Below are 27,876 nucleotides of genomic sequence, written 5' to 3'. Positions count from 1 at the left end.
GATTCTTGCAGCCCAGGAACAAGCGATCAGAACAAATGCAATCCAGGCCAGGATAAAAAAATCAGCTGACGACCCAAAATGTAGACTTTGCAAGGAAGCTGATGGAACAGTTGATCACATCCTCAGTGGCTGCAAGAAAATTGCACAGGAGGAGGAGGAGGAAGAGGAGGGGGGAGGAGGAAGAGGAGGAGGAAGAGGAGGGGAGGAGGAAGAGGATGGGGAGCGGGAGGAGGAGGAAGAGGAGGGGGAGGAGGAAGAGGAGGAGGAGGAAGAGGAGGGGGAGGAGGAAGAGGAGGACGAGGACGAGGAGGAACAGGAGGGGGAGGAGGAAGAGGACGAGGACGAGGAGGAACAGGAGGGGGAGGAGGAAGAGGAGGGGAGGAGGAAGAGGAGGAGGAAGAGGAGGAGGAAGAGGAGGAGGAAGAGGAGGAGGAAGAAGAGGAAGAGGAGGGGGAGGAGGAAGAGGAGGGGAGGAGGAAGAGGAGGGGGAGGAGGAAGAGGAAGAGGAGGAAGAGGAGGAGGAAGAGGAAGAGGAGGAGGAAGAGGAGGAAGAGGAGGGGGAGGAGGAAGAGGAGGAGGAGGAAGAGGAAGAGGAGGAGGAAGAAGAGGAAGAGGAGGAAGAGGAGGGGGAGGAGGAAGAGGAAGAGGAAGAAGAGGGGGAGGAGGAAGAGGAGGGGGAAAAGGAGGAGGAGGAGGAGGAAGAGACCCAACTTTTCATATTTGTTGCTGGATCCATCTATGCTGAAACCGTCCCTTTCCTTCCCCTTAAAATCAGCCCAAATTCACTCCAGCCCCTTGCATTTCCTAGCCATGGAGAAAACAAGCAGGATGGGGGGAAAGAAATATGAAATAAAGTGAAGAATGACACATGCACCCAGGGGAAAGCAAAGCAAGAGGCCCAACCTTTATTTCTCCCAGCTTTTCTCCTTATGTTGAAGGGAGGAAGAAGAGAGAAATCTGGCCCGAGTGGAAAAATAAAAAAAGAGAGAGAAAGAGAGAGAAAAAAAGAACAGAAATGGGGACAGGAAGACAAGAGGAGGAGGTAGACACTCACCTTGGTTGAACCATTCCTCTAACAACCAGAAAAGCAGCCCAAGGGGGTGAAAGTGAAAACAGACAAAACATTTTCAAAAAAGAAGGGCGAAAGGAAAAGACAAGAACTTTTGCAAACGCAGGTTGAAACCTGGGAGCGGAGACGAGCGGAACCTCTGAAGGTTTGGGGCATGGGGAAGGGCACCAGTATTGGACCGGCAGTAATGAAAATAGAGCTGCACGCGCAGCCCCAGCTGACCCCAGCATGCGCCCGCATGCATCAGCGCAAAGTTTTGCTTCTGCGCATGCGCTGGAAACCAACTCTTGCACAAGGATGCGCACACGAGCAAGATTTTGGTGATTTTCACCTATTTTTTTGCTTCTGCGCACAAGTGAGATTTGGACAATTTTTGCTGATTTTTTTGCTTCTGTGCACAAGTGAGATTTGGACAATTTTCACCAATTTTTTTTTGCTTCTGTGCACAAGTGAGATTTGGACAATTTTCACCTATTTTTTGCTTCTGTGCACAAGTGAGATTTCGACAATTTTCACCAATATTTTTTTGCTTCTGTGCACAAGTGAGATTTGGACAATTTTCACCTATTTTTTGCTTCTGTGCACAAGTGAGATTTGGACAATTTTCACCAATTTTTTTTGTGCTTCTGTGCACAAGTGAGATTTGGACAATTTTCACCTATTTTTTTGCTTCTGTGCACAAGTGAGATTTGGACAATTTTCACCAATTTTTTTTGCTTCTGCACAAGTGAGATTTCGTCAATTTTCACCAATTTTTTTTTGCTTCTGTGCACAAGTGAGATTTCGACAATTTTCACCAATTTTTTTTTTTTGCTTCTGTGCACAAGTGAGATTTGGACAATTTTCACCTATTTTTTTTGCTTCTGCACAAGTGAGATTTCGTCAATTTTCACCTATTTTTTTTGCTTCTGTGCACAAGTGAGATTTCGACAATTTTCACCAAATTTTTTTTGCTTTTGTGCACAAGTGAGATTTCGACAATTTTCACCTATTTTTTTGCTTCTGTGCACAAGTGAGATTTCGACAATTTTCACCTATTTTTTGCTTCTGTGCACAAGTGAGATTTGAACAATTTTCACCAATTTTTTTTGCTTCTGTGCACAAGTGAGATTTTGACAATTTTCACCAATTTTTTTTTGCTTCTGTGCACAAGTGAGATTTTGACAATTTTCACCATTTTTTGCTTCTGCACAAGTGAGATTTTGTCAATTTTCACCAATTTTTTGCTTCTGTGCACAAGTGAGATTTGGACAATTTTCACTGATTTTTTGCTTCCGCGCACAAGTGAAATTTCAACTATTTTCACTGTTTTTTTGCTTCTGCAGACGAGTGAGATTTCGGCGATTTTCGCTGATTTTATGCTTCTGCGCAGAAGCATCTGTGAAAATCACCAAAATCTCACTCACGTGTGGGTCCTCACACAAAATTTGGTTTCTGGTGCATGCGCAGAAGCTGAATTTTGCGCCAATGCATGCGGGCGCCTGCCGGAGTCACGGAGTCCCACGGGAAGAACCGTTGTACCTACCTGAACGGTCTTCTCGATGCCCTGGAAGGAGAGTCCAGCATGGGTTTAGCTCAAGTCTTATTGGTAGGACTGAGTTTCAAATTAACATAAATAAATAATAATTAGGTACCGCCCCCTTGCTGCCCCAAGTACCCAGTTTTAAAAAACGAAAAGATGTAAGGTAATGAACTTTATTAACAACCATAATAACATAAGAAACAGTATCATTAAACAAAACCTCCCATGGTTCTTCGGGAGGGTATGGACTCTCCTTCCAGGGCATCGAGAAGACCGTTCAGGTAGGTACAACGGTTCTTCTCCCATGCCTCCTGGAAGGAGAGTCCAGCATGGGATATACCCAAGGTCCAAGGTTCAGGGAGGGAGATTGTGAACCATGGGTGGTACCTCCCCGCACACCTTCTGGAGTACACGTCTGCCAAATGCAGCTTCAGCTGAAGCGAAGGTATCCAATTTGTAATGGCGAATAAAGGTTGTGGGTGAACTCCAGGCCGCGGCTCTGCAGATATCCTCAAGGGGAGCTTGTGACGCCCAAGCTGCCGAAGAAGCCGCACTCCTTGTCGAATGAGCCTGAATACCACTCGGTGGAGTCCTTGCACTCGCCTTGTATGCCTCAACTATACATAGTCTCACCCATTGGCTGATGGTATTAGAAGATACCTTGAGGCCCAGTTTGCTAGCACTAAACGACACAAACAAAGCCTCAGTCTTGCGTAAACTGCCGGTACGCCTGATGTAAAGCTTCAATGCTCTGCGTACGTCTATTTTGTGCCACCTAAGCTCTAAAGGGTGAGTACCATGAGCACAGAAATCCGGTAACACCAGCTCTAGAGCCCTGTGAAAGTGAGTGTTGATCTTTGGAAGAAAGGTGGGGTCCAGACGTAAACAAACTCTGTCTGGATAAAATTGACACAAGTCTGATCTGACCGACAGCGCGGACAGTTCGGAAACCCGCCTTGCCGAGGTGACTGCCACCAAAAAGGCCGTCTTAAAGGAGAGGTAACGCAATGGCACAGTTCTCAACGGTTCAAATGGTGGTCCCGTGAGGGCCTGAAGGACCAAGGTCAAGTCCCATGTGGGAAAACGACGAACAGGAGGGGGGTGCGTGTTGGTAGCCCCTCTAAGAAAATCCTTAATCCAAGGGTGACTAGTTAAAGGTCCCCCATCGTCCCGCTTTACAATGGTGGCAAGCGCTGCGACCTGGCGTTTTAGCGTGTTTGGCGCCAAACCTTTCTCCAAACCTTTCTGCAAGAATTCCAGGACAGGGATGACTGTGGAATCCTGTGGTCGAAGGTTCCTGTCATTGCAGAAGGAATGGAAGGCTGCCCATGTTGCCTGATAAATTCGGACTGTGGAAGGGCGTCGAGCCGCTTGAATAGTTGCGATAACATTCTCGGGAAGGAGACAGCTCCTCAACCTGTCCCCTTCAAATGCCATGCGGTTAAGTGAAACCATTGAGGTTCCGGGTGGTACACGAACCCCTGGCTGAGGGATATCCGGTCGTCCGGTATCCTCCACGGTGGAGAAATGGACAGTTCTCTGAGGTCCGCAAACCATGGTCTCCGAGGCCAATGAGGCGCTAGCAAGAGCACCTCCGCCTTCTCCGACAGGATCTTCCTTACCACTGATGGAATAAGTGGAATCGGAGGAAAAGCGTACAGTAGGGCATTTGGCCATTGAAGATGTAGTGCATTGATTCCTTCGGCTCCCGGAGTTGGAAAACGGGAGTAAAACCTCGGGAGCTGGGTATTCTGGGGTGTGGCGAATAGGTCCACCACCGGTTCCCCGAACCGACGCGAGACTTCCTGAAACAGGCCCGGATCGAGCCGCCACTCCGCCGGGTCCAGTTCCTGGCGACTGAGCCAGTCCGCCTGTTTGTTGTCCTCCCCCGCGATGTGCTCTGCATGGAGGGAGCAAAGATGAGTCTCTGCCCAGTTGAAGAGGAGGACCGTCTCTTCCATCAACCTGAGAGAGCGCGTTCCACCCTGGTGATTTAAATGCGCCCTGGTCGCTACGTTGTCCGTGCGTACGAGGACGTGGTGACCTTCCAGTAGGGTGGCGAAGGCCAGCAAGGCCAAGCGGACAGCTCTCAGCTCCAAAAAATTGATGTTGATTGGGCATAGCTCCTGGGGGCTCCAGAAGCCTTGAGCCACCTGGGACTGGATGTGAGCCCCCCACCCCAGCAGACTGGCGTCCGTGGTGAGGATCGTGTGATGGCATGGTCCGAAGGAAGTGCCCTGCCGCAGTGCTGCAGATCTCCACCAGCGGAGAGAGAGTTGCAACTCGCGTCCCACGACGGTTAGACGGTGTGTATGGCTCAATCTTCGACGCTGAAACGGGAGCAAGGTCCACTGGAGCAGTCGATAATGGTAATGGGCCCAAGGGACAATGTCCACACAGGATACCAGGGTCCCGAGTACCTTTGACAGGAAAGACAACGGCACCGTTCGTTTCTGTTGAAGGCCGTCTATGAGAGAACAGATGCGGTGCTGTCTCTCCGGGGATAGATACACCCTTTGAGAGACCGTATCTATCACCGCACCCAGATGAATGAGTCTGGTGGCAGGAACCAAATGGCTTTTTGGCATGTTGATGGTAAAGCCATGACGTTGTAGACAAGACATCGTGGTTTGTAAGTCCATGTGCGCCCTCTGGCGGGTTGGAGACAGAAGTAAGATGTCGTCCAAATATGCGAGAATCCGGATAGGTCGGGACCGCAGATCGGCCAGCAATGCATCCAGTACCTTCGTAAAGGTACGTGGGGCCGATGATAGGCCAAAGGGCATGGCCCTGTACTGGTAATGGACGTTGTGTAGACAGAATCGAAGAAATTGTCGATGGTACGGGTGTATGGGGATGTGCAGGTAGGCCTCCTTTAAATCCACTGAAGTAAGAAGGTCCCCTGCTCGAACAGAGGCCAGGATGGAGCGGAGGGAGGCCATCTTGAACCGTCGGTACAGAATATACTGGTTCAGACGTTTAAGGTTCAAGATGAGCCTGCAACCCCCGGAGGCCTTGGGTACAAGGAACACCCTTGAATAGAATCCCGTACCCCTGGAATTGTCCTGAACAGGTTCGATCGCCTGGATCTGTAAAAGGTGGAGAATTTCCTGATCTAACAGAGACCTCCTTGCGAAGTCTCTGGGGACCGGACAGGCGGTAAAATGGTGTGGAGGGTCGTGTAGAAACTCGATCTTTAGCCCTTGCGAGATAGTGGCTAAGACCCAAGGGTCTGAGGTAGTAGCTCGCCATCTCTCGCTGAACTTTTGTAGCCTGCCCCCCAAAGGAATGCCGTCCAGACAGTCACTTGGCACGTCTGGCGTTCCGTTGCTGGTATCCCCGGTATGGTCGTCTGGTCTGGGAGAAACCTCTGCCTCGTTCCTGGGAATACTGTCGGTCATTCCTGTAGGATGTGGAAAAGGCCCCCTGTGAGTAAGGTCTGGCCTGCTGTGAAGGGGCGGACCACGAGTCCCACCGAAAGGACTGCCTACGGGAGTACGGGCCAGCCCTTCGGTCCTGGCGGCGGAAAGATCTTGGGAGGACCTTCCTTTTATCCTTATCCTCCACCAGGACAGGATCTAGGGCCTCCCCGAACAATTTTGTACCCTCAAAGGGAGCCGAAGACAGAGTCCACTTCGACTTAGCATCCACCTGCCAGTTCCTGAGCCAAAGCAGGCGCCTTGACGAAATGGTGGAAGCCATAGCCCTGGAGGCAAATTTCGCGGCATGCAGGGTGGCATCTGTGGAAAATTCCGCAGTCGCGAGGAGTTTATTCAAGTCCTGCCGCAGTCGAGTCTCTTCAGGAGCCAGTCTCGCCTGAACCTCCTGAATCCACATAATGGATGCCCGACTGAAGAAGGAGGCAGTGGAAGCTGCTCGAAGAGCCCAAGCGGCCATCTGGTGGGTCTTTTTGAGAAGAGTCTCCGCTCTCCTTTCATCCGGTTTCAAATTGTCCGCCGTCTCTGAAGGCACAACCGTGCGGGAAACCAAAGTGGCCACCGGCTTGTCCACGGGGAGGAACTGGAGTAGCGTCTCCATGCTGTCATCAAAGGTATAAAACCTGCGTTCCAGGTTAGAAGGCCCTTGTGCCGCCGCCGGATGTTGCCACGGGCGCTTGACATTCTCGAGGAAAATCTCCAATGCAGGAACCTTGTCCGATTCCTTAGCGGGTTCCTTGCATAAAGCAGCCGAGGTGCGTAGCCCGTCTGATGGCTCCACTAGTGGCGTTGCTCCTGGCACATCTAAGGCTTGCTTTGCCTTGCGCAATAAAACCCTATACAAGGAGGGTTTAAAAAGTCCCGCCACTGCTGGCTGCTCTGGAACAGTGAATTCATCATCTGACAGGCCCTCACCGTGGTCACTGTCCTCCTCAAAGTCAGTGTGGTCAATGGACATAGAACCCAACCCAGTCGGGGGCGGTGGTGCTGACCAGATGTCTCTGGGCTGGATAGGCTGAGAGGGAAAGACATTGGCTCGTTGTGTTGCCGCAGCTATGCCCTGCGTAAATGCATTGGCCACAATGTCCTGTATAGCAGGGGCAAAGGCCTGCCAAGCATCTGCATTGTCTCTAAGCCCCGCTGCCGTGGGGGTGAAGGTAGATGAAGGCACATAACATGGTGTCTGTAACTCCCCTTGAGACAGTGCCTGCCTATGAGAGGAGGTAGGCCTCTCAGGCCTCGCTGCAGGTGATGGCAATGGAGGGGGAATCTGCCTGTCAGGGGACCAGTCTCTCTCCGTTGCGGTGCCCTGGAGCCCCATAGAGATAGCAGGTGAAAAGGCAGATGGAGGAAGAGGCTGGAACGGGCCTATAGTCAGTCCCCCTACGATGGGGGGGGACAAGGCCGCCTCCAAACGCTGCTCTAGGGCCTTGATCTTCCTCTCAGCCTCACGAAGAGAGGAGCTGGATTGAGAAGGCTTATTTTTAGGCTTGCTGGACTTATCTTTCCCCTTGACAGGAGTTTGGACTGCCTGGGCCTGCTCCTCCCCAGTGACAAGTTGATCAGCCATATTTATTTGATATGGGGCAGCGTACTCACAATCCAAGCCACAAACAATGAACAGCCACAGTCGTTTGTTCAGAAATAGAAGGCTCTGATACACAAATGATGGCAAGCAGGCAAAGCTGACAGTGAAAAAGCAGCCTTCTCATAGGCTGTCAGCCGGTCACGTGACCCCCTCGGCTGTCACTGGGCAGACTGCATAGAACAGATAACCTGGCCAGCTGCCCAGTTCGCGCCTAATTAAAACGGCAAGCAATGCCGTTCGCGCTCTTGGCTTGGTGCCAGCAACAATAACATGGCGGCGTGAGGAGATATAGAAGCCTCCGCTTGCCGCTCGCTATTCCGAGCTCGAACAGCTGTTCGGCGGCTCCTAACGGCCGCCGCGGCTTTTTTCCTTGCTTTTTCTGCTTCTCGCCGCCATCCAACGCTGCCCGACGAAGCAGAAGTCTCCGCTAGCCGCTCGCTATTGCGAGCGCTCGAACAGCTGTTCGGCGGCTCCTAACGGCCGCCGCGGCTTTTTTCTGTCTCTCGACGCCCCCGACAATGGGGAGGGGCGGACCCCCCCCATCTGGGGTGATATGGGCTCACTAGACCACCAGGTCAGTAATTATTATCAAATTATAGCCCCGTTGCTCCTCGGTGGGCAGTACCCGCTGAGAGAAGAGGCCCCAAAAGGAGAAAAGGTGGGGGTGGTGCCCGCGGAGGGCAGAGACCCCATTAGCAAACAGGAACCTAGTAAAGGAGAAAAAGGGGAAAAAATTACAAGGTTCACATACATTTAATATACATTAAACTACATTTACATACTCAACCTAAAGGGAGAGAAAAAACTCATGTCCTTAACCTCGACTGAGTTTTTTAAAACTGGGTACTTGGGGCAGCAAGGGGGCGGTACCTAATTATTATTTATTTATGTTAATTTGAAACTCAGTCCTACCAATAAGACTTGAGCTAAACCCATGCTGGACTCTCCTTCCAGGAGGCATGGGAGAAGTGTATCGGTAGCGGTGGCGACAAGGACCCCTTGCCTGAAGGGCACCACTGCACTGCCCCCACATCACTTCCCGAAAGAAGCCCTCCTTCTGGAGTTGGCTTGGTCCGAACGTCCCAAAGTGTGTGTCTTCTCTTAGGAAGGAACAAAAGAGTTACACCTCTCACACAAATGGGACGGAAGGGTCCTGGGGGCTTCCCTGAGCTTGGTGGTTTTCTTGCAGACGTTTCATGACCAAACTAGGTAACATCATCAATGATAGTTTTGCAAGTACACCGAATGCTGCTGTACCGGAGGGAAAGTCTTGTGTGTCTAACCACACTTGGCCAAATAAACTATTATAATTCTATTTCTGTTTTTCTAACTTCTAACATCTGTTCTGTTCTTCTCTGCTGTGCTCAACTTTGCTCTACTCTGATTATATTCTACTCCACTCATTTTTATTTATTTATTTATTAAACAAATTTATGTAGCCAACCAGCTCAAACATAGGTGATTCTGTCCTGTCCTATTCTGTCCTATCCTACTTCTTATCCTTTCCTTTCCTTTGCCTTTCTATCCTATCCTATCCTACTCTTATTCTAATCTTGTCTTATCCTGTCCTATCCTATATCTTATCTTGTCCTATCTCTTATCCTGTCTTATCTTTGATTTGATCTGTCCTGTCCTATCTTTGATCTTTCCTTTCCTTTTCTATCCTTTCCTTTCCTATCCTTTCCTATCCTATCCTATCCTTATCTTTTCTGATCTTATTCAGTCCTATCCTATATCTTATCCTGTCTTATCTTTGATTTGATCTCTCCTTTCCTATCTTTGATTTCTCCTATCCTATGCCATCCCATCCTACATCCTACATCCTATCCTATCCTATCCTATCCCTTATCTTATCCTGTCCTATATTATCCTATCTCTTATCCTGTCCTGTTCTATCTTTGATTTGATCTGTCTTGTCATATCTCAATCTGTCCTTTCCCTTCCCTTCCCTTCCCATCCCATCCCATCCCCCATCCTATCCTATCCTAAATGCCCTCACCTTCTTTCTCAGACTTTACTACAATGGGCAATCGGGTCCCTGTGTTTGCACATCAGCCGAGATCCTTGCTAAAGACTTCCCGGTCCGGGCAGCAGAGCAGCTGTTCAGATAGGTGTGAGTGAGCTTATCAAAGACCACACGTTCGCTGTGATTCGATACTCAACAACCTGCCTTGTATTACACTTCAGGGATAAGCCAGGGATTTAGCCTGGTTCAGCACAGATTAAGTTAAAATGACATTCCAGGAAAGGATCCTGACCGTGCGTACGGACGCAGGTCCCATCCTGTATTGTCACCCGGAACATATGTTATAAAGCAGGTGCAGAAAAATGCCAAAATATTGGATTACTTCTGCTTGTCCCTTTCTCCTTGTTTGGGGGTGACCTTCTGCTGAGGTTCACAGAATCTTATCTAGAGGTTCTTCCAAACCCCTCTGAACCCCCAGTAGCCCACTCCAGTAGGGTCTCCTGATCTGGGCTACCTTAGTCTAACTACGAACTAACATGGCCTTTTCCCTACAAAGCTCGACAGACGTTCTTCACATGAGTGTCTCCCCTCTTAGTTGGAGACTTGGAGAGAAAAAGTAAGAAAAGAAGAGGAGACTAAACAGATTGGTGTTAATAACAAAATGGAGAGGAGTGGAGGAATCGTCTTCACGATCCATCCATTTCAAGATCGCGCTGAAGAGGACAATCCAGGAGAGACTGATCACTTTGGGGTCCTTGTGTAGCTTAGTAAGTGAGTCGTTTCACTTGTAGACGTTTCGCGATCCAACTGGGTAACATCATCAGTGCTAGAAGGGGGTGGGATTCGCTCCCTGTTTATATACAATGGCTTCCCTGCCAGTTCTGGTGGGGTGTGGGTCTCTCCTTGGTAGAAGCTCCTAAAAACCCACCTATGTCGCAAGGCATGGGGAAACTGATACACCCCTTAGCTACTATGGTTTTTTATGTATGGTTCGTTAGGTTGTATGATTGTGTTTTATAAGAAGTTTAGTTTAGTTTAGTTTATTTAGATTTGTATGCCGCCCCTCTCCGAAGACTCGGGGCGGCTAACAACAATAAAAAACAATGTAACAAATCTAATATTAAAAAGTAATCTAAAAAACCCCAATTTAAGAGACCAATCATACCAACAAGCATACCATGTATAAATTCTATAAGCCTAGGGGGAAAGGAGAAAAAAATTTCAATTCCCCCATGCCTGACAACAGAGGTAGGTTTTAAGGAGCTTGCGAAAGGCAAGGAGGGTGGGGGCAACTCTGATATCTGGGGGGAGCTGGTTCCAGAGGGTCGGGGCCATCACAGAGAAGGCTCTTCTCCTGGGCCCCGCCAAATGACATTGTTTAGTCAATGGGACCCGGAGAAGGCCAACTTAAGAAGGGTTTTTAAGAAGGGTTTTTAATTGCAATTAAGAAGGGTTTTTAATTGCTTTTGTACATTGTGTTTTGCTGTTGTGAGCTGCTCTGAGTCCTCGGAGAGGGGGGGCATACAAATCTAAATAATAATAATAATAATAATAATAATAATAATAATAATAATAATAATAATAGAAGAAAACCAAAGAGTTTTGGTAGGAGAAAAAAAACCCATGAGGGTCGCCCAGAAAGTAATGCACCACATTTTTTTTCTCAGCCTACAGTAATGGTACAAATGCGAAACTTTAGATATACATTGTTTGGATTGTCAGGAGTGCGTGTGTAAATTTTGTATTTCTTCAGACAGATAGTATAGCTGCAGCAGTGTTTCGAAATGGCGTCTGTAAGTGATTTACGTTACAAGCAGCATGTCATCATTGAATTTCTCCCTGTGGAGAAAGAAACTGTTGGGAACATTCACAAACGTTTGTGTACAGTTTATGGAGGTTAGTTGCTGGACACAGAGGGTGAGGCCATTAGAGGCGATTTGTACAGTGCAGAAACGGCTTCGTGACCAGAACAAGGAGTGGTACCGACAGGGCATAGACGCCTTGTGTCTCGCTGGAGGAAGGCCATAGAACAGGACGGAGAATAGGAAGTGTAGAAGAAACACCATTCTTTCTTGTGTGTAAGTTTCATTGGGTTCAATAAATAATTGTTGGAGAAAAAAAATGGGGTGATCACTGATGATGTGATCTAGTTGGGTAATAGAGCAGCAACATACTAACCACCAAGTTCTGAGCTAGTGTGTATAAGCAGGCAGAAAATCCCACGCGCCCTCATACTGATGATGTTACTAAGGTGGGTCATGAAACATCTGCAAGCGAACCACCACATTCAGAAAGGACCAGCGTTCAGCCCCGAGCTACAAGGGATTCTATGACATTGGCCATTAATATCTGGCTGTTCAGGGCTTGCAATGCCAGTCGGGAACAGAAAAATTGTGGCTTCTAAGATGTTAGCAGAATGAGACACACAGCATCTCTTATCAGCTTGGCTGGCTTGGAATTCTGGGACTCGGAGGCCCAAGGCAACTGGAGGGCTCCATATTGGGGAGGGATGTGTGGAAAAAGCTGGTTTAGGGCCAACCAGCATCGCAATGTTATTGCAGAATGGGGGTAACCTAATTCATCACTCCTATGGTATTAGGCAGTACAGTGGTACCTCTACTTAAGATCTTAATTCATTCCGTGACCAGGTTCTTTTTTTTTATTATTAATTTTTTTTATTTCAAAACAAAAACAAACAGAGAAGAAGAAACACACACACACACCCAAAATATACAACACACTGAAAAATTAAAAGCATGCACTGCTCCAATCTTCTCAGAAGTCTCCGGAGAAAGCATCTTGCCAGTTGTTATCAAAAAGGAAAAAAGAGATTAAACTAAGAGTAAAAGAGAAAATCATATATCTATAACTTACTACTATTTATACAATTTAATGGTTCTACCCACATAATATACTATAATTGATCATTTAGGTGTTCTTTTATTCACCCATTCATACAACTTATTCCAAATTTTGTACTACTTGAGATTCTTCTTGTCCCTTTAACTGCCTTGTCATCATCAACCACCTCGTCATCAAGCCGTGACAAGGTTCTTAAGTAGAAAAGTTTGTAAGTAGAAGCATTTTTTCCCATAGGAATCAATGCAAAAGCAAATAATGTGTGCAAACCCATTAGGAAAGAAATAAAAGCTTGGAATTTGGGTGGGAGAAGGAGGAGGAAGAAGAAGTGGAGGAGGACAGTCGCTGCCGAAGGAAGAAGTTGAGGTGAGGGGAATCAAAAAAATCCAAAACTTTAAGGCTTAAAAAAATAAAGAGGGACTCTGAGGCGGCGAGGAGGAGAAAGTGCCTCCCATACACCCGGCGCGAGGCTGCCTCGCATACACTGCACCAGAGAGAGGAACCCAGGGGGAATGGCAGGAAACTGGTTGGGCCTTCGTGCCGCTCTCAAATTTCCTGGGAAATATTTCCAGGCTCAGGTTCTTAAGTAGAAAATGTTTCTTAAGAAGAGGCAAAAATACAATACAGTGTTCCCTCGATTTTCGCGGGGGATGCGTTCTGAGACCGCCCGCGAAAGTCAAATTTCCGCGAAGTACAGATGCGGAAGTAAATACACCATTTTTGGCTATGGACAGTATCACAAACCATCCCTTAACACTTTAAACCCCTAAATTACGATTTCCCATTCCCTTAACAAACCATTTACTCACCATTATTACTGGTACTCACCATTGAATAAGACACTTAGTGATCCTGATACTTTATAAACATAATTATTTATTAACAATTATTATTATTATTTGTTATTTATTTCCAAAAATTATTAGTTTGGCAATGATGTATGACATCATCAGGCAGGAAAAACCGTGGTATAGGAAAAAAACCTCGAAGTATTTTTTAATTAATATTTTTTTAAAAACCGTAGCATAGGCTATTCGCGAAGTTCGAACCCGCGAAAATCGAGGGAACACTGTACACAAAACAACACAAAGACATTTAAAACAAAAAGAAAAAATTGGACGAAAGTGTAGCAAATCCTAATCTTATGTATATAAATAAAATTTTTTAAAAAAATTTAAAAAAAGAAGAGGCAAAAAACACCCCGTTCTTATCTAGAAAAGTTCTTAAGTAGAGGCCTTCTTAGGTAGAGGTACCACTGTACTGGGTTGCTAACAGGTAGGGGCCACACTGTGCACTGGTAGCAGAAATGGATGTGCATGTGCAGCTACGCATAGCGGTATGCGCGCAGGCTCATCCCAGGGGAATTTTGCTTCTGTGCATGCGCAGGTAGCAAAATCTCATGAGGAGATGCGCAATGAGATTTCAGCATTTTTTTTTGCTTCTGTGCATGCCCGGAAACCAAAATAAATCGCCGAAATCTCATATGTGTCCGTGTCCCTCTCACGAGATTTTACTTCCTGCTCATGCGCAGAAGCAAAATCTCGCTGGGACGTTTGCGCACCAGCCAATCCGAAGCTGCGTGCACATCGCACCAGTAAGTAGCAACCCCCACCTGGTATTAGGACAACGCATACCGAGTCTACGGAGAGGGGCGGCATACAAATCTAATAAATAATAATAATAATAATAATAATAATAATAATAATAATAATAATACCTTTGGCCTTTTTCCCGCCGAAGCATCCTGCGTCGTCTTTCTTTTTCTTGTGTGTCCCCCCAAAACTTCCCAGCGGGTTGCTTTCCAATTCCCGGAACTTGTCGGCCCCTGGAATTTCTTTGTGGACGTGGTAGGAGAGGTTCCTCATGATGCAGACGCAATTCTCCACCGACTGAAGCGAGAAAAAAGAAGGCAGAGAACCGTCAGAGAAATCTCCAGTAGAGGGGAGTTGCTCCCGCTTCGGAATCAGTTCTTTAGAACCGGTAGCGCCTTCTGCCGCACGAATCCCAGCGACCGGTTAGGTCCCACAGAGTTGGTCTTCTCCGGGTCCCGTCGACTAAACAATGCCGTCTGGCAGGACCCAGGGGAAGAGCCTTCTATGTGGTGGCTCCGACCCTCTGGAATCAGCTCCCCTCCGGAGATTAGAACTGCACCAACCCTCCTTGCCTTTTGTAAACTCCTCAAAACCCATCTCTGTCGTCAAGCTTGGGGGAACTGAGGCACTTTCCCCTGCCTATGTAATCTCTGTGCATAATATGACTGTATGTATGTTTTATATACTGGGGTTTCTTTTTAGATTTTTATATGTATAATTGTTATTTTAGATTCTAATTATTAGATTTGTCATTAGGTATTGTTTTTATCGCTGTTGTGAGCCGCCCCGAGTCTGGGGAGAGGGGCGGCATACAAATCTAATAAATAATAATAATAATAATAATAATAATAATGATAATGATAATGATAATGATAATGATAATGATGATAATGATGATAATGATGATAATGATAATGATAATGATGATGATGATGATAATAATAATAATAATAATAATAATAATAATAATAATTTCACCCCTGCTCGGTGAACTGGGAGCAGTTGCTAGGTTGGCCACACCCCCGAACCGGTTTCTTGCTTTTTGGCTTCTGCGCATGTGTAGAAGGTGTTTTTTTCTTCTGTAGATGTGCAGAAATTTGGGTTTTGGCTCTGTGCATGTTTAGTTTAGTTTTTAGTTTAGTTTTATTAGATTTGTATGCCGCCCCTCTCCGAAGACTTGGGGCGGCTCACAACAACAGCAATGCAATATACAAAGTACAAATCCAATATGAGTTAAAAACAATTTAAAACCCATCAATATTTAAAAAACGATCATTACTGCACAATCATACCATTCTCATATACTACAGTCAGAAAAAAGGTGGTGCTGGGGGGACAAGATAGTTATTCCCCCCGTGCCTGGTGACATAGATAGGTCTTCAACATCTTGCGGAAGGCGGGAAGAGTAGGGGCAATTCGAATCTCCAGGGGGAGTTGATTCCAGAGGGCCAGGGCCGCCACAGAGAAGGCTCTTCCCCTGGGTCCCGCCAAATGGGAGATATTGGCTTTGTGCATGTGCGTATTTCTGATGTGGTGTGCTCACACAATGCACAATGTGCACACACCCTCACGGTGAGAAGAAGCGAACGAGGGGCGAGGTATGTTAGAACCCATCCCGATCTCCAGAGATGTTACCAAAGCTTTGAAAAACCAATACAAAATACAGATAAAATTATACACCCCTCCCTAAAACTCAAGACTTAAAAATTCCCAACATTAAACCCATTCATTCAAATTCATCCATTCCCAATCATACCCTGTTTTCCCGAAAATAAGTCACCCCCGAAAGTAAGACATAAGAGAGGTTTCATAGAATTGCCTAATGTAAGGCATTCCCTGAAAGTAAGATATAGGACATGTTTCATTTCGCAGCAATGTCTTGTTTCCACTCCCTGCTACCTTTTTCCAATGGTGCAACTAGCACAGCAAGTCGACGGACGAGTGACTTCAATCTTTTAATAAAGCAAGAACTTATCCAAAACCAAAATACAGTGGTACCTCATCTTATGAACGCCTCTTCTAACGAACTTTTCAAGATACGAACCCGGTGTTTAAGATTTTGTTGCCTCTTCTTCCGAACTACAGTGATCCCCCGCTCGTTGCGAGGGTTCCGTTCCAGGACCCCCCGCAACGAGCGGGTTTTCGCGAAGTAGCGCTGCGGAAGTAAAAACACCATCTGCGCATGTGCAGATGGTGTTTTTACTCCCACAGCGCTAGCGAGGAACCAAAGATTGGGGGCGGCGCGGCTGTTTGCCGCCGGCATGGGGGGCTTCCTAGCAGCCCCCCAAACCCGGGTTGGGGGTCCGGGGGGTGCTGGCAAGCCCCCCATGCCGGCGGCGACATTTTAAAATAGCCGTGCCACCCCCAATCTTCGGCTCCTCCGCGCTGGCTCTCGGCGCTTTCGAGCTGAGTCCGGGAGCGAATTCGCTCCAGGACTCAGCTCAAAAGCGCCGATAGCCAGCGCCAGCAAACGGCTTGTCCACGCTGGCTATCGGCGCTTTCGAGCTGAGTCCGGGAGCGAATTCTCTTCCGGACTCAGCTCAAAAGCGCCGATAGCCAGCGCCAGCGAACGGCTTGTCCACGCTGGCTATCGGCGCTTTCGAGCTGAGTCCGGGAGCGAATTCTCTTCCGGACTCAGCTCAAAAGTGCCGATAGCCAGCGCCAGCGAACGGCTTGTCCACGCTGGCTATCGGCGCTTTCGAGCTGAGTCCGGGAGCGAATTCTCTTCCGGACTCAGCTCAAAAGCGCCGATAGCCAGCGCCAGCGAACGGCTTGTCCACGCTGGCTATCGGCGCTTTCGAGCTGAGTCCGGGAGCGAATTCGCTCCAGGACTCAGCTCAAAAGCGCCGATAGCCAGCGCTAGCGAACAGCTTGTCCACGCTGGCTCTCGGCGCTTTCGAGCTGAGTCCTGGAGCGAATTCGCTTCAGGACTCAGCTCGAAAGCGGCGAGAATGAACCGCGTGGGCGGGCGAAGGGCGGGCGGCAGCGAGGAGTTTGCGTGGGCGGTGGGGAAACTCCTCGCTGACGCCAGCAAGAGGGGGAAGACCCAGGGAAGCCGCCCAGCAGCTGATCTCCCGGTTGCCATCTACGCATGCGTGCCCATAGAAAAAACGGGCACGCATGCGTAGATGGTATTTTGACTTCCGGGTTGAAAAATCGCGAAGTACCCTGTTCGCAATGGTTGGGGACGCAATAAACGGGGGATCACTGTATTTTCACCTTACGAACCCAAGCAGCTGCTGCTGGGATGAAGGGGTTTCTTTTTTCCCCCTTTTTTGAAGAAAGAAAAGGGAGGGGCTGCTTGGAGTAGGAAAGATTTTTCAGAGACCAATGTGCTTGCAAAGGCACTGAAAGGGTGTCTTTTGAAGAAAGAAAAGGGAGGGGCAGCTTGGAGGAAAGATTTTGCAGAGAACAACGTGCTTGCAAAGGCACTGAAACTGTGTCTTTTGAAGAAAGAAAAGGGAGGGGCGCCCCCTTGCCTTTCTTCCTTCCCACTCACCCTTTAGCCTAACCTTGCTTCTTCCACCCGCCCCCTTTAGCTGCTCCTCCCTGCCCTCTGTTCGCCTCCCTTCTAAACTTTGGGATTTTCCTGAAGGATTTGCACGCATTATTTGCTTTTACATTGATTCCTATGGGAAACATTGTTTCATCTTACAAACTTTTCACCTTACGAACCTCCTCCTGGAACCAATTAAGTTCGTATGATGAGGACCACTGTATTGACAACTGACAAAGAAACTAGATACGTTGCAGGATGCATCTGAGATACATCTGGGCTAGAGGGGCTCAAAGCCAGGAGACCTACAAGAGATGGAGAAGCCCTGCCTATCCTCCCCTGGGTACCACCTCCAGTAAATGAGTTGCAGATGGTAAAAAAAGAGGGAAAGACCACAGTGTGGTTTAATTTGTGTGGGCTTGTCAAGAATTCTGGGAACTGAAGCCAAAGCTTCTACTTTGCATATGGGAGTTTGCTGGAATGTGCCCCCACCCGTAAACATATACATATTCACAAACTGTGAACCCCTCCAACACAGAGACGTGACTGCCAGCAACTCAGCAGCTGAAGAGAAGGCTTTTGTAGACGCTAAATTCTTCACGCTCCTATTTGAAACCTTGACAGAATAACAGAGCTGGGATTGGGAGGCACCGTAGTATTTCAGCGGTTCTTCTCCTATCTCTCTGGTCCATTGCAGTTGGTGTTGGTGGGAGGGCGGGTGACCCTGGAGAATGTGCTTCTTTTTTTTGCCGCAGAGATTAGGGGGTTTTTTTGCACCGAACAATAGCACACAGCACATAGCAGGAGATATGAAGTGCAGATAACAAACCCTTAAGAGACACCATGGAAAAATATTTAACAGGGATGAAAAGAAAGGAGGAGAGTGACGGAGATAATGAGACAAATGTAAGTCTCCCGAAAGCTAAGATGAGAAAATATGATGAAGCTTATGTAGCGCTTGGCTTCACTGGGACTACGGTGGGAGACGAGGAAAGAACGGTATGTTTACTGTGTCTAAAAAAGTTGGCAGTGGACAGCATGAAGCCAAATAAATTAAGGCATCACTTAAACACATTACACCCCAATCATGCTGATAAGCCGCTTGAGTATTTTCAGTGGAAATATGACAAATATTGCAAACAATTATCCTGGCAGAATTGGGGGTCACGAAATGTTTACTTCTTCCTGGGGGGCCGGAGGCATAACAGAAAATAATTGCGAAGCACTGATCTAGTTTAAGACCACTGGATTTCAAAGCAAAGGTCTTATGCGAATGAAGGTAAATATTTATTTACTTTTACTTACTTACTTACTTACTTACTTACTTACTTACTTACTTACTTACTTACTTACTTACTTACTTATTTACTTATTTGATTTGTATGCCGCCCCTCTCCGGAGACTCGGGGTGGCTAACAGCAATAACAAAACAGAATATAATAATAATCCAATACTAAAAACAGTTAAAAACCCATTATTATAAAAAACCAAACATACATACAGACATATCATGCATAAAATTGTAGAGGCCTAGGGGGAAAGAGGATCTCAATTCCCCCATGCCTGGCGGCAGAGGTGGGTTTTAAGCAGCTTACGAAAGGCAAGGAGGGTGGGGGCAATTCTAATATCTGAAGGGAGTTGGTTCCAGAGGGCCGGGGCCGCCACAGAGAAGGCTCTTCCCCCTGGGTCCTGCCAAGCGACATTGTTTAGTTGATGGGACCCAGAGAAGACCCACTCTGTGGGACCTAACTGGTCGCTGGGATTTGTGCAACAGAAGGCGGTCCCTGAGATAATCTGGTCTAGTGCCATGAAGGGCTTTATAGGTCATAACCAACACTTTGAATTGTGACCGGAAACTGATCGGCAACCAATGCAGACTGCGGAGTGTTGGTGTAACATGGGCATATTTGGGAAATATGCATTTGTCAGGATAATATTGCAGGATTCAATCTGAGTTGGTCACTGGGACCAGGGGTTTTATTTTTCCAAGCTTTTAGGCTCCTACATTTAGAGGCCATCACTGGGGCACTTCCCTCTCTCCAGACTATACGCAACAACAATTAATGACTAAATAAGCAGCCAATCAATATCTATATATAGAGATGTTGGAATTTATCAACCCTCGCCACACCATCTTCAGGGGTTTCCTCTGCAAAATGTATTGCAATAGGTCAATGAAAATGCAATCATCCAGGACGATAGTATCTTTAAAAAAGGTTAAATTGACATGTAATAAAAGCAAAGGGTTCTTCTGCGATCTGCAATTCCCTTTTGGACATACAATCCAGGGATTACCTTGTTATCCGTATCTTTTTTGCCGACGGCAGACTGCAAAGCATGGAGGAGGGCATCTACCAAACCTTCACATTCCCGCAGCCTTCGACGTGCTTCAGCGCCATCCGAACTTACATTCCTGCAAATAATAATAATAATAATAATAATAATAATAATAATAATAATGATAATGATAATAATAACAAGAAACATAGAAACATAGAACAACAAGAATAGCAACAACAACAAGAACAACAACGATGATGGAAGAGGAAAAAAGTGTAGATCATTGATGTTGTCATACCAAGTGACACTCAAATTGATGAAAAACAACAAAAAAAATTTAGCTGATATCAGGATCTTAAAATCGAACTATAACGACTCTGGCATAAACAATACAGGTGGTCCCAGTGGTAATCGGCACACTGGGTGCTGTGTCAAAAGACCTCACCCAGCATTTGAAAACAATAAACATTGACAAAATCACGATCTGTCAGTTGCAAAAGGCCACCGAACTTGGATCTGCGCGCATCATACAAAAATACATCACACAGTCGTAGACTTGTGATATTGTGATGCAAAATCCAGCATATCAATCTTGTTTGCTGTATATTACTGTATTTTGTTAATATAGTAGTAATAGTAGTAGTAGTAACAACAACAACAACAACAACAACAATAATAATAATAGTATATTTTATTCATTCAACATGAAACGTAGTTAACTGGACATTTAAAAATGTATCACAAATATAATTGACTAGCACTGATGGTTGATACGGATTGCTGTCAGCATCGTAGGTATCAACCAAGTATATCTATATATATATAAATGTGAAAAACACTCATGCAGAATCACAACATCTCCAGAATTGTAAAGCCTACAAACTTCAAATTTGGCCTGTATGGTCCTCTTGGCTTCTAGGTGCTCGCTTAGAAAGGATTTTTCAAAATGACCATCAGATCATTTCTATTTCTTATATTATTATTAACACTCTCTGATGCTAAGGAGTGAGACGTTCTACTCCCCCTCCCCACCTGAAAAGAACTCTGTTCCAACTGCCACTGGGGCGTGGCCACCATGTGATTCATCCTGCCTGCAAGCTGGGAATTTGGAGAGGATCAATGGGGCCAGTCTGAGGCAGAGGAGTGGAGAGTCTTCTTTGGGGCAAGCCTGAGGAGAGAAGAGGACAAGCCCATTCACACAATTTCTTAGCGGAGCACAATGTACTCAGCTATTATCTAGGCCCTCAGCAGTCTCGATTCAGGCCCAGCTACAGCAAGGAAACTGCTTTGGTCACATTGATGGATGATCTCTGGCAGGCCCAGGACAGGGGCTTGTCCTCTGTCCTGGTGCTTCTTGACCTCTCAGTGGCTTTCGATACCATCACCAACATGGTATCCTTCTGCGCCGGCTGGAGGGGTTGTGAGTGGGAGGCACTGTTTTCCAGTGGTTCTCCTCCTACCTCTCCGGTCACAGTCGGTGTTAGTGGGGTCGACCTCTAGGTCTCTCCCTTGTGGGGTGCCTCAGGGGTCGGTCCTCTCCCCCCTGCTATTTAATATCTACATGAAACCGCTGGGTGAGATCATCCAAGGGCATGGGATAAGGTATCATCAGTATGCTGATGATAACCAGTTATACATCTCCACCCCAGGTCCAGTCAATGAAACAGTGGAAGTGATGTGCTGGTGCCTGGAGGCTGTTGGGGTCTGGATGGGTGTCAACAAGCTCAAACTCAACCCAGACAAGACGGAGTGGCTGTGGGTCTTGCCTCCCAAGGACAATTCCATCTGTCCGTCCATTACCCTGGGGGGGGGATTATTGACCTCCTCAGAGAGGGGTCGCAACTTGGGTGTCCTCCTCGATCCACAGCTAATGCCATCTTTCGGCTGTGGCAAGGAGGGCGTTTGCCCAGGTTCACCTGGTGCAACAGGTGCGGCCCTATTTGGACAGGGAGTCATTGCTCACAGTCGCTCATGCCCTCATCACCTCGAGGTTCGATTACTGCAAAGCTCTCTACATGGGGCTACCTTTGAAAAGTGTTCGGAAACTTCAAATCGTGCAGAATGCAGCCATGCGAATGGTCATGGGTCTTCCCAGATACATCCATGTCTCTCCAACACTCCGTGGCCTGCACTGGCTGCCGATCAGTTTCCGGTCACAATTCAAAGTGTTGGTTATGACCTTTAAAGCCCTACATGGCATTGGACCAGAATACCTCCGGAACCGCCTGCTACCGCACGAATCCCAGCGACAGATAAGGTCCCACAGAGTTGGCCTTCTCCGGGTCCTGTCGACTAAACAATGTCGTTTGGCGGGCCCCAGGGGAAGAGCCTTCTCTGTGGTGGCCCCGGCCCTCTGGAATCAACTCCCCCCGGATATTAGAACTGCCCCCACACTCCTGGTCTTTCGTAAATTACTCAAGACCCACCTGTATCGCCAGACATGGGGGAACTGAGACACCTTCCCCAGGCTTTTATATTTTATGTTTGGTATGTATGTGTTGTTTGGTTTTAAAAATGATGGGGTTTTATATGTTTTTTCCCTTTTAATATTGATTGATTGATTGATTGATTGATTGATAGATTGGATTTGTATGCTGCCCCTCTCTGGAGACTCGGGGCAGCTAACAGCAATAATAAAACAGTGTACAATAATAATCCAATATTAAAAACAGTTAAAAACCCATTAATATAAAAACCAAACATACATATATACAGACATACCATGCATAAAATTGTAAAGGCCTAGGTGGAAAAGTATCTCAATTCCCCCATGCCTGACAGCAGAGGTGGGTTTTAAGTAGCTTACAAAAGGCAAGGAGGGTGGAGGCAATTCTAATTTCTGTGGGGAATTGGTTCCAGAGGGCCGGGGCTGCCACAGAGAAGGCTCTTCCCCTGGGTCCCGCCAAGCGGCGTTGTTCAGTTGACGGGACCCGGAGAAGACCCACTCTATGGGACCTAACTGGTCGCTGGGATTCATGCAGCAGAAGGCGGTCCCTGAGATAATCTGGTACGGTGCCATGAAGGGCTTTATAGGTCATAACCAGCACTTTGAATATTACATTTGTTCCACTATAACATTGTTTTTATTATTGTTGTGAGCCGCCCCGAGACTTCAGAGAGGGGCGGCATACAAATCTAATAAATTATTATAATTATATATTTTATTCATCAAACATCGCTGAGACTCATGCGGCAGAAGGCGGTCCCGTAAGGAATCTGGCCCAATGCCATGTAGGGCTTTATAGGTCATAACCAAGTCTGGTAAACCGAGGGCCAAAAAGGGCAAGGGGAGATTTCTCCCTTGAAATTTTTCTAAATTGGCTCAGCTTATCATTTGTCCATCTGCTCCAAACTAACCTAATGACTCCGGGAAAGACAATGCCCTCTATTTTTCTTTCTGCCCAATCCGGCTTCTGTTAATATTTATGAAGAGACTAAGCGGATTGTCGATGTGCGAGAGGAAGAGCTAAGCCCCATTAAAGACACAGAGCAATTAACTAAAGCTAATTAGCTGAGCCTCTTTACACAATGTAAAACCAGAAATCCAAACACGGGGATGATACCTTAAAGTCACCGCCAAACAAAGAGAACAAACACAAGATATTTTTTTTTTACATTTAATGCTTGAAAAAAGAAGGGCAGAGTGGTAATTTTTAAAATAATAATAATAATAATAATAATAATAATAATAATAATAATAATAAACCACCTGGAGCTGTGCACAATTTTGACCTTTTTAAAGTCTTTCCAACGTACGTTTTAATTGTCTCTTCTTCCTTTATTGGAAACCTAACAGAATTTTAATGAAGAAAACGATCAGATTATTTTCCCGGAACAATTCCCGCCTCGCTAATTTTCTGTCACCCCTTTTTGGAAGAGGATTTTAAGTGGATCGTTTAGGCCAATGCACTTCTGAAAACATCCAATTTTGGTGAGGGTGGTGGTGGGAGAGAGATATGAAGGCTTCAGGAAAGTGATGCGAACACTGGGTTTTTTTTAAATTATTATCTTACATTAGTAAAGAATTGGAATTAATGTTCTAATTAGATGACAAAAGAGAAGACTGGAAAACCCCGGGGCAAACTTCATGGAATCCATAAAAAATCACAGAAATATGTACAGTGATACCTTGTCTTACAAACTTAATTGGTTCCGGGACGAGGTTCTTAAGGTGAAAAGTTTGTAAGATGAAACAATGTTTCCCATAGGAATCAATGGAAAAGTGATTAATGCGTGCAAGCCCAAAATTCACCCCTTTTGCCAGCCGAAGCGCCCATTTTTGCACTGCTGGGATTCCCCTGAGGCTCCCCTCCATGGGAAACCCCACCTCTGGACTTCTGTGTTTTTGTGATGGTGCAAGGGGAATCCCAGCAGGGGAATCCCAGCATCGCAAATACGAGTGCTTCGCTGGCAACGGAAGTCCGGAGGTGGGGTTTCCCAGCAAGGGGAGCATCAGTGAAATCGCAGCATCATAAAAACACCAAAGTCCTCGAAACCCCACCTCTGGACCTTTATGTTTTTGCGATGCTGCGATTTCACTGAGGCTCCCCTCGCTGGGAAACCCCACCTCCGGACTTCCGTTGCCAGCGAAGAACCCATTTTTGCTCTGCTAGGATTCCCCTGCTGGGATTCCCCTGCAGCATCACAAAAACACGGAAGTCCAGAGGTGGGGTTTCCCATGGAGGGGAGCTTCAGGGGCATCCCAGCAGCGCAAAAATGGGTGCTTCACTGGCAACGGAAGTCCGGAGGCGGGGCATCCCAGCGGCGGCGGTGGGTTTGTAAGGTGAAAATAGTTTGTAAGAAGAGGCAAAAAAATCTTAAACCCCGGGTTTGTATCTCAAAAAGTTTGTATGACGAGGCCTTTGTAAGACGAGGTATCAATGTAATTGGGAAAAACAATTTGCATGGCCGAAATTTAACCGAGTGCTTGAATCTTGCCAGGGTGTAGTAATTTCTTCAACTTTGCAATAATATCCTAGTTCTCTCCTCATTTGTGAAGTGACACAATTAAAAGTGGATTTGTGCAAGAGGCAATGAGATATCCATGGAGATTCCCAATCACCCAAGTCATGGTTGTCCCAAAGGCACTTTTTGAAGGGGCAACTGGACTTTCTTTCATTTTCTTGGAAGATGTATTGCTTCTCATGCAAGAGGCTTCTTCAGTTCTTTGGAAGAGAAACATTTTCAAGGAAAACAAAGAGAGAGCAGTTGCCTCTTGAAAAAGCACCTTTGAGACAGGCAAAAATTCAGATTTTTCCCCCCAATGGAGTTCATACCCAAGGCAACATTCAATTGCTAAAATAGTCACCTAACATCAAAAACATCATCAAAAAAGCACAACAAAGAATGTTCTTTCTGCACCAGCTCAGGAAGCTCAAACTGCCCAAGGAGCTGCTGATACAGTTCTACAGAAGAATCATTGAGTCTGTCATCTGCACCTCTATAACTGTCTGGTTTGGTGCTGCAACCCAACAGGACCAACACAGACTTCAGAGGACAATCAGAACTGCAGAAAAAACAATTGCTGCCAACCTGCCTTCCATTGAGGACCTGTATACTGCACGAGTCAAAAAGAGGGCGGGGAAAATATTTACTGACCCCTCACATCCTGGACACAAATTGTTTCAACTCCTACCCTCAAAACGTCACTACAGAGCACTGCACACCAAGACAACTAGACACAAGAACAGTTTTTTTCCGAACGCCATCACTCTACTAAACAAATAATTCCCTCAACACTGTCAGACTTTCTACTAAATCTGCACTTCTATTCTACTAGTTTTTCTCATCATTCCTTTCGCCCATTTCCTCCCATGTTGACTGTATGACTGTAACTTGTTGCTTATATCCTAAGATTTTTATTAATATTGCTTCTTCGTTGCTTATTTGACCCCTATGACAATCATTAAGTATTGTACCATATGATTCTTGACAAATGTATATTTTATTTTATGTACGCTGAGAGCATATGCACCAAGACAAATTCCTTGTGTGTCCAATCACACTTGACCAATAAAAATTCTATTCTATTCTATTCTATTCTATTCTAAAAACCTGAAATATTTTTTATGGCTTCCCAAATCTTATCACTGGTAAGTGTTTAGCACCCAAATTATGCATCCTTGTATATATTCATACTTGGGAGGCTGCCATCTTAGAAAATGGCAGCTACTGAAGGACCAGTCTATATCTACCTATACATAAAAGCCAAATACCACTCATGCATCATCATAAAATCTCCAGAACCATAAAACCTACAAACTTGAATCTTGGCACCTATGTTCCTCTTGGCTTCTAGGTGATTGCTAAGCAAAGCTTTTTTGAAATGGCCATCAGATCATTAGTTATTTCTTATATTATTATTAACACATACTGATGCTAAAGAGTTAGAGTTCTACTCCCCCTCCCCACCTGAAAAGAACTCTGTTCCAACTGCCAGTGGGTGTGATCAGCGCGTGACCAGTATGCAGGCTGGGAATTTAGATATTCTACTCCATGCTTAGGAGTTCAGTTTGGTAGCAAATCATGGGTATCCAGCTACTAGTTTGTCCATAAATTTTATCCTTACAACGTTGACATGATTAAGATAAGCAAATCTGCCACCTTGGTTCTTTATAACAATTGCCTTTTCATCTTTTCTGTAGCTAGCCCCATAGCCAAATATGGGGATTCATACCACAAGCAAGATTTGAATGCTGAATTCAATGCTTGAACACTTCAAAGGACTGGAAAATGTTCCGTTTCATTTCTCATAGCCCTGTATCACCTTGGCTTTGTAGGGAAGACTCTTGTTTAAAATTAGCTGAGTAAAAAAGCAGTCTTGGAGCAATACATTCACACATTTTAATAGACAGATTGCCACTTGTAGGTTCTCACTTCATTTCAGCATTCAGCAGCCAACTTCAGATACTGTTTTGTGTTTGACTTTTCTTTTCTTTTTTAATCACTTGCCAGAATAAACAATCTGATTTGGATTTAATCCATTTAACATACTTTGCGGAATGCCTTTCCCTCCTTCCTTTGCTTCCTTTCTTCCTTCCCTTCCTTTCACTCTTTTACCAAATATCTCCTTCTTTCCTTCCCTCAATCCTTCCCCCCTGTCTTTTACTCTTTTACCAACTTGTAGGAGGTTTTATCCCAATATATGAGGGTCGCCCAGAAAGTAATGCACCACATTTTTTTTCTTCAACAATTATTTACTGAACACAATGAAACTTACACACAAGAAAGAATGATGCTTCTTCTACACTCCCTATTTTTTCACGTAATCTTGGACCCGTTCTATGGCCTTCCTCCAATGAGACACAAGGGCATGTATACCCTGTCGGTACCACTCCTTGTTTTGGTCACGAAGCCATTTCCGTCTTCTAACAGCCTCACCCCCTGTGCCCAGCGACTAACCGTACTTCTGTCGACTGCAGATTCTCCATAAACTGTACATAAACATTTGTGAATGTTCCCAACAGTTTCTTTCTCCACAGTGAGAAATTTGATGGCAACACACTGCTTGTAACCTACATCACTTATAGACACCATTTCGAAACATTGCTGCTACGCTATCTGTTGTGTTTGGGCCTGGGCCAGCCGTTGCTCCCACAGATGGGAGAGACGTGGCACAAAGTGAATGTGAAAGCCTGGCTGACAGCCAGGAAGATGTGGCAGACAGCCAGGAAGATGTGGCAGACAGCCAGGAAGACGTGGCAGACAGCCAGGAGGACAAGGCCACTGGGATGCAGGATTCAGCAGACAGCCCAGGGGATTTGGCCTGCAGTCCCTCAGACAGTCTTTCCTCCTTGAGTTCTTCTGCAGATCAATATATTGATCTACTTAGCCGAAGAGCTATGCAAAGAAGGGATCGCTTTAAGGAGTATTACAAATCATTATAGGAGCACCTGGGCTGGGTGTGGTTCTTATACTGAGGGCTGGGTGTGGTTCCCTTAATGAGGGCTAAAGGGATAAAAGGGAAGAAAGGCCAAGGCAAACTGTGGCTGTTTATCTGTGTTGTTTTGTGGTTCCGGCTTCGAAGTTTCTGTGCCGTTGAAGTTTTCAACCTAGCTTTTTCAGACA

General features: G+C 46.1%; 1 protein-coding gene across 1 annotated transcript in view; it reads right to left on the bottom strand.

The window, feature by feature from the left end:
- Positions 1-27,876, bottom strand: part of ARVCF (ARVCF delta catenin family member) — a 139,852-nt gene that overhangs the window by 62,447 nt on the left and 49,529 nt on the right. Inside the window, exons 4-5 of the mRNA XM_070762730.1 lie at positions 19,825-19,942; positions 14,159-14,330 (exon numbers count right to left, since the gene is read on the bottom strand). Coding sequence (XP_070618831.1) covers positions 14,159-14,330; positions 19,825-19,942 — 290 coding nt within the window. The remainder of the gene's footprint in view (positions 1-14,158; positions 14,331-19,824; positions 19,943-27,876) is intronic.

The sequence above is a fragment of the Erythrolamprus reginae genome, chromosome 10, assembly GCF_031021105.1.
Source record: "Erythrolamprus reginae isolate rEryReg1 chromosome 10, rEryReg1.hap1, whole genome shotgun sequence".
In the NCBI taxonomy this organism is placed as follows: Eukaryota; Metazoa; Chordata; class Lepidosauria; order Squamata; family Dipsadidae; genus Erythrolamprus; species Erythrolamprus reginae.
Note: the sequence above shows the minus strand (reverse complement) of the source record. Positions and strands in the feature narration are given on the sequence as shown.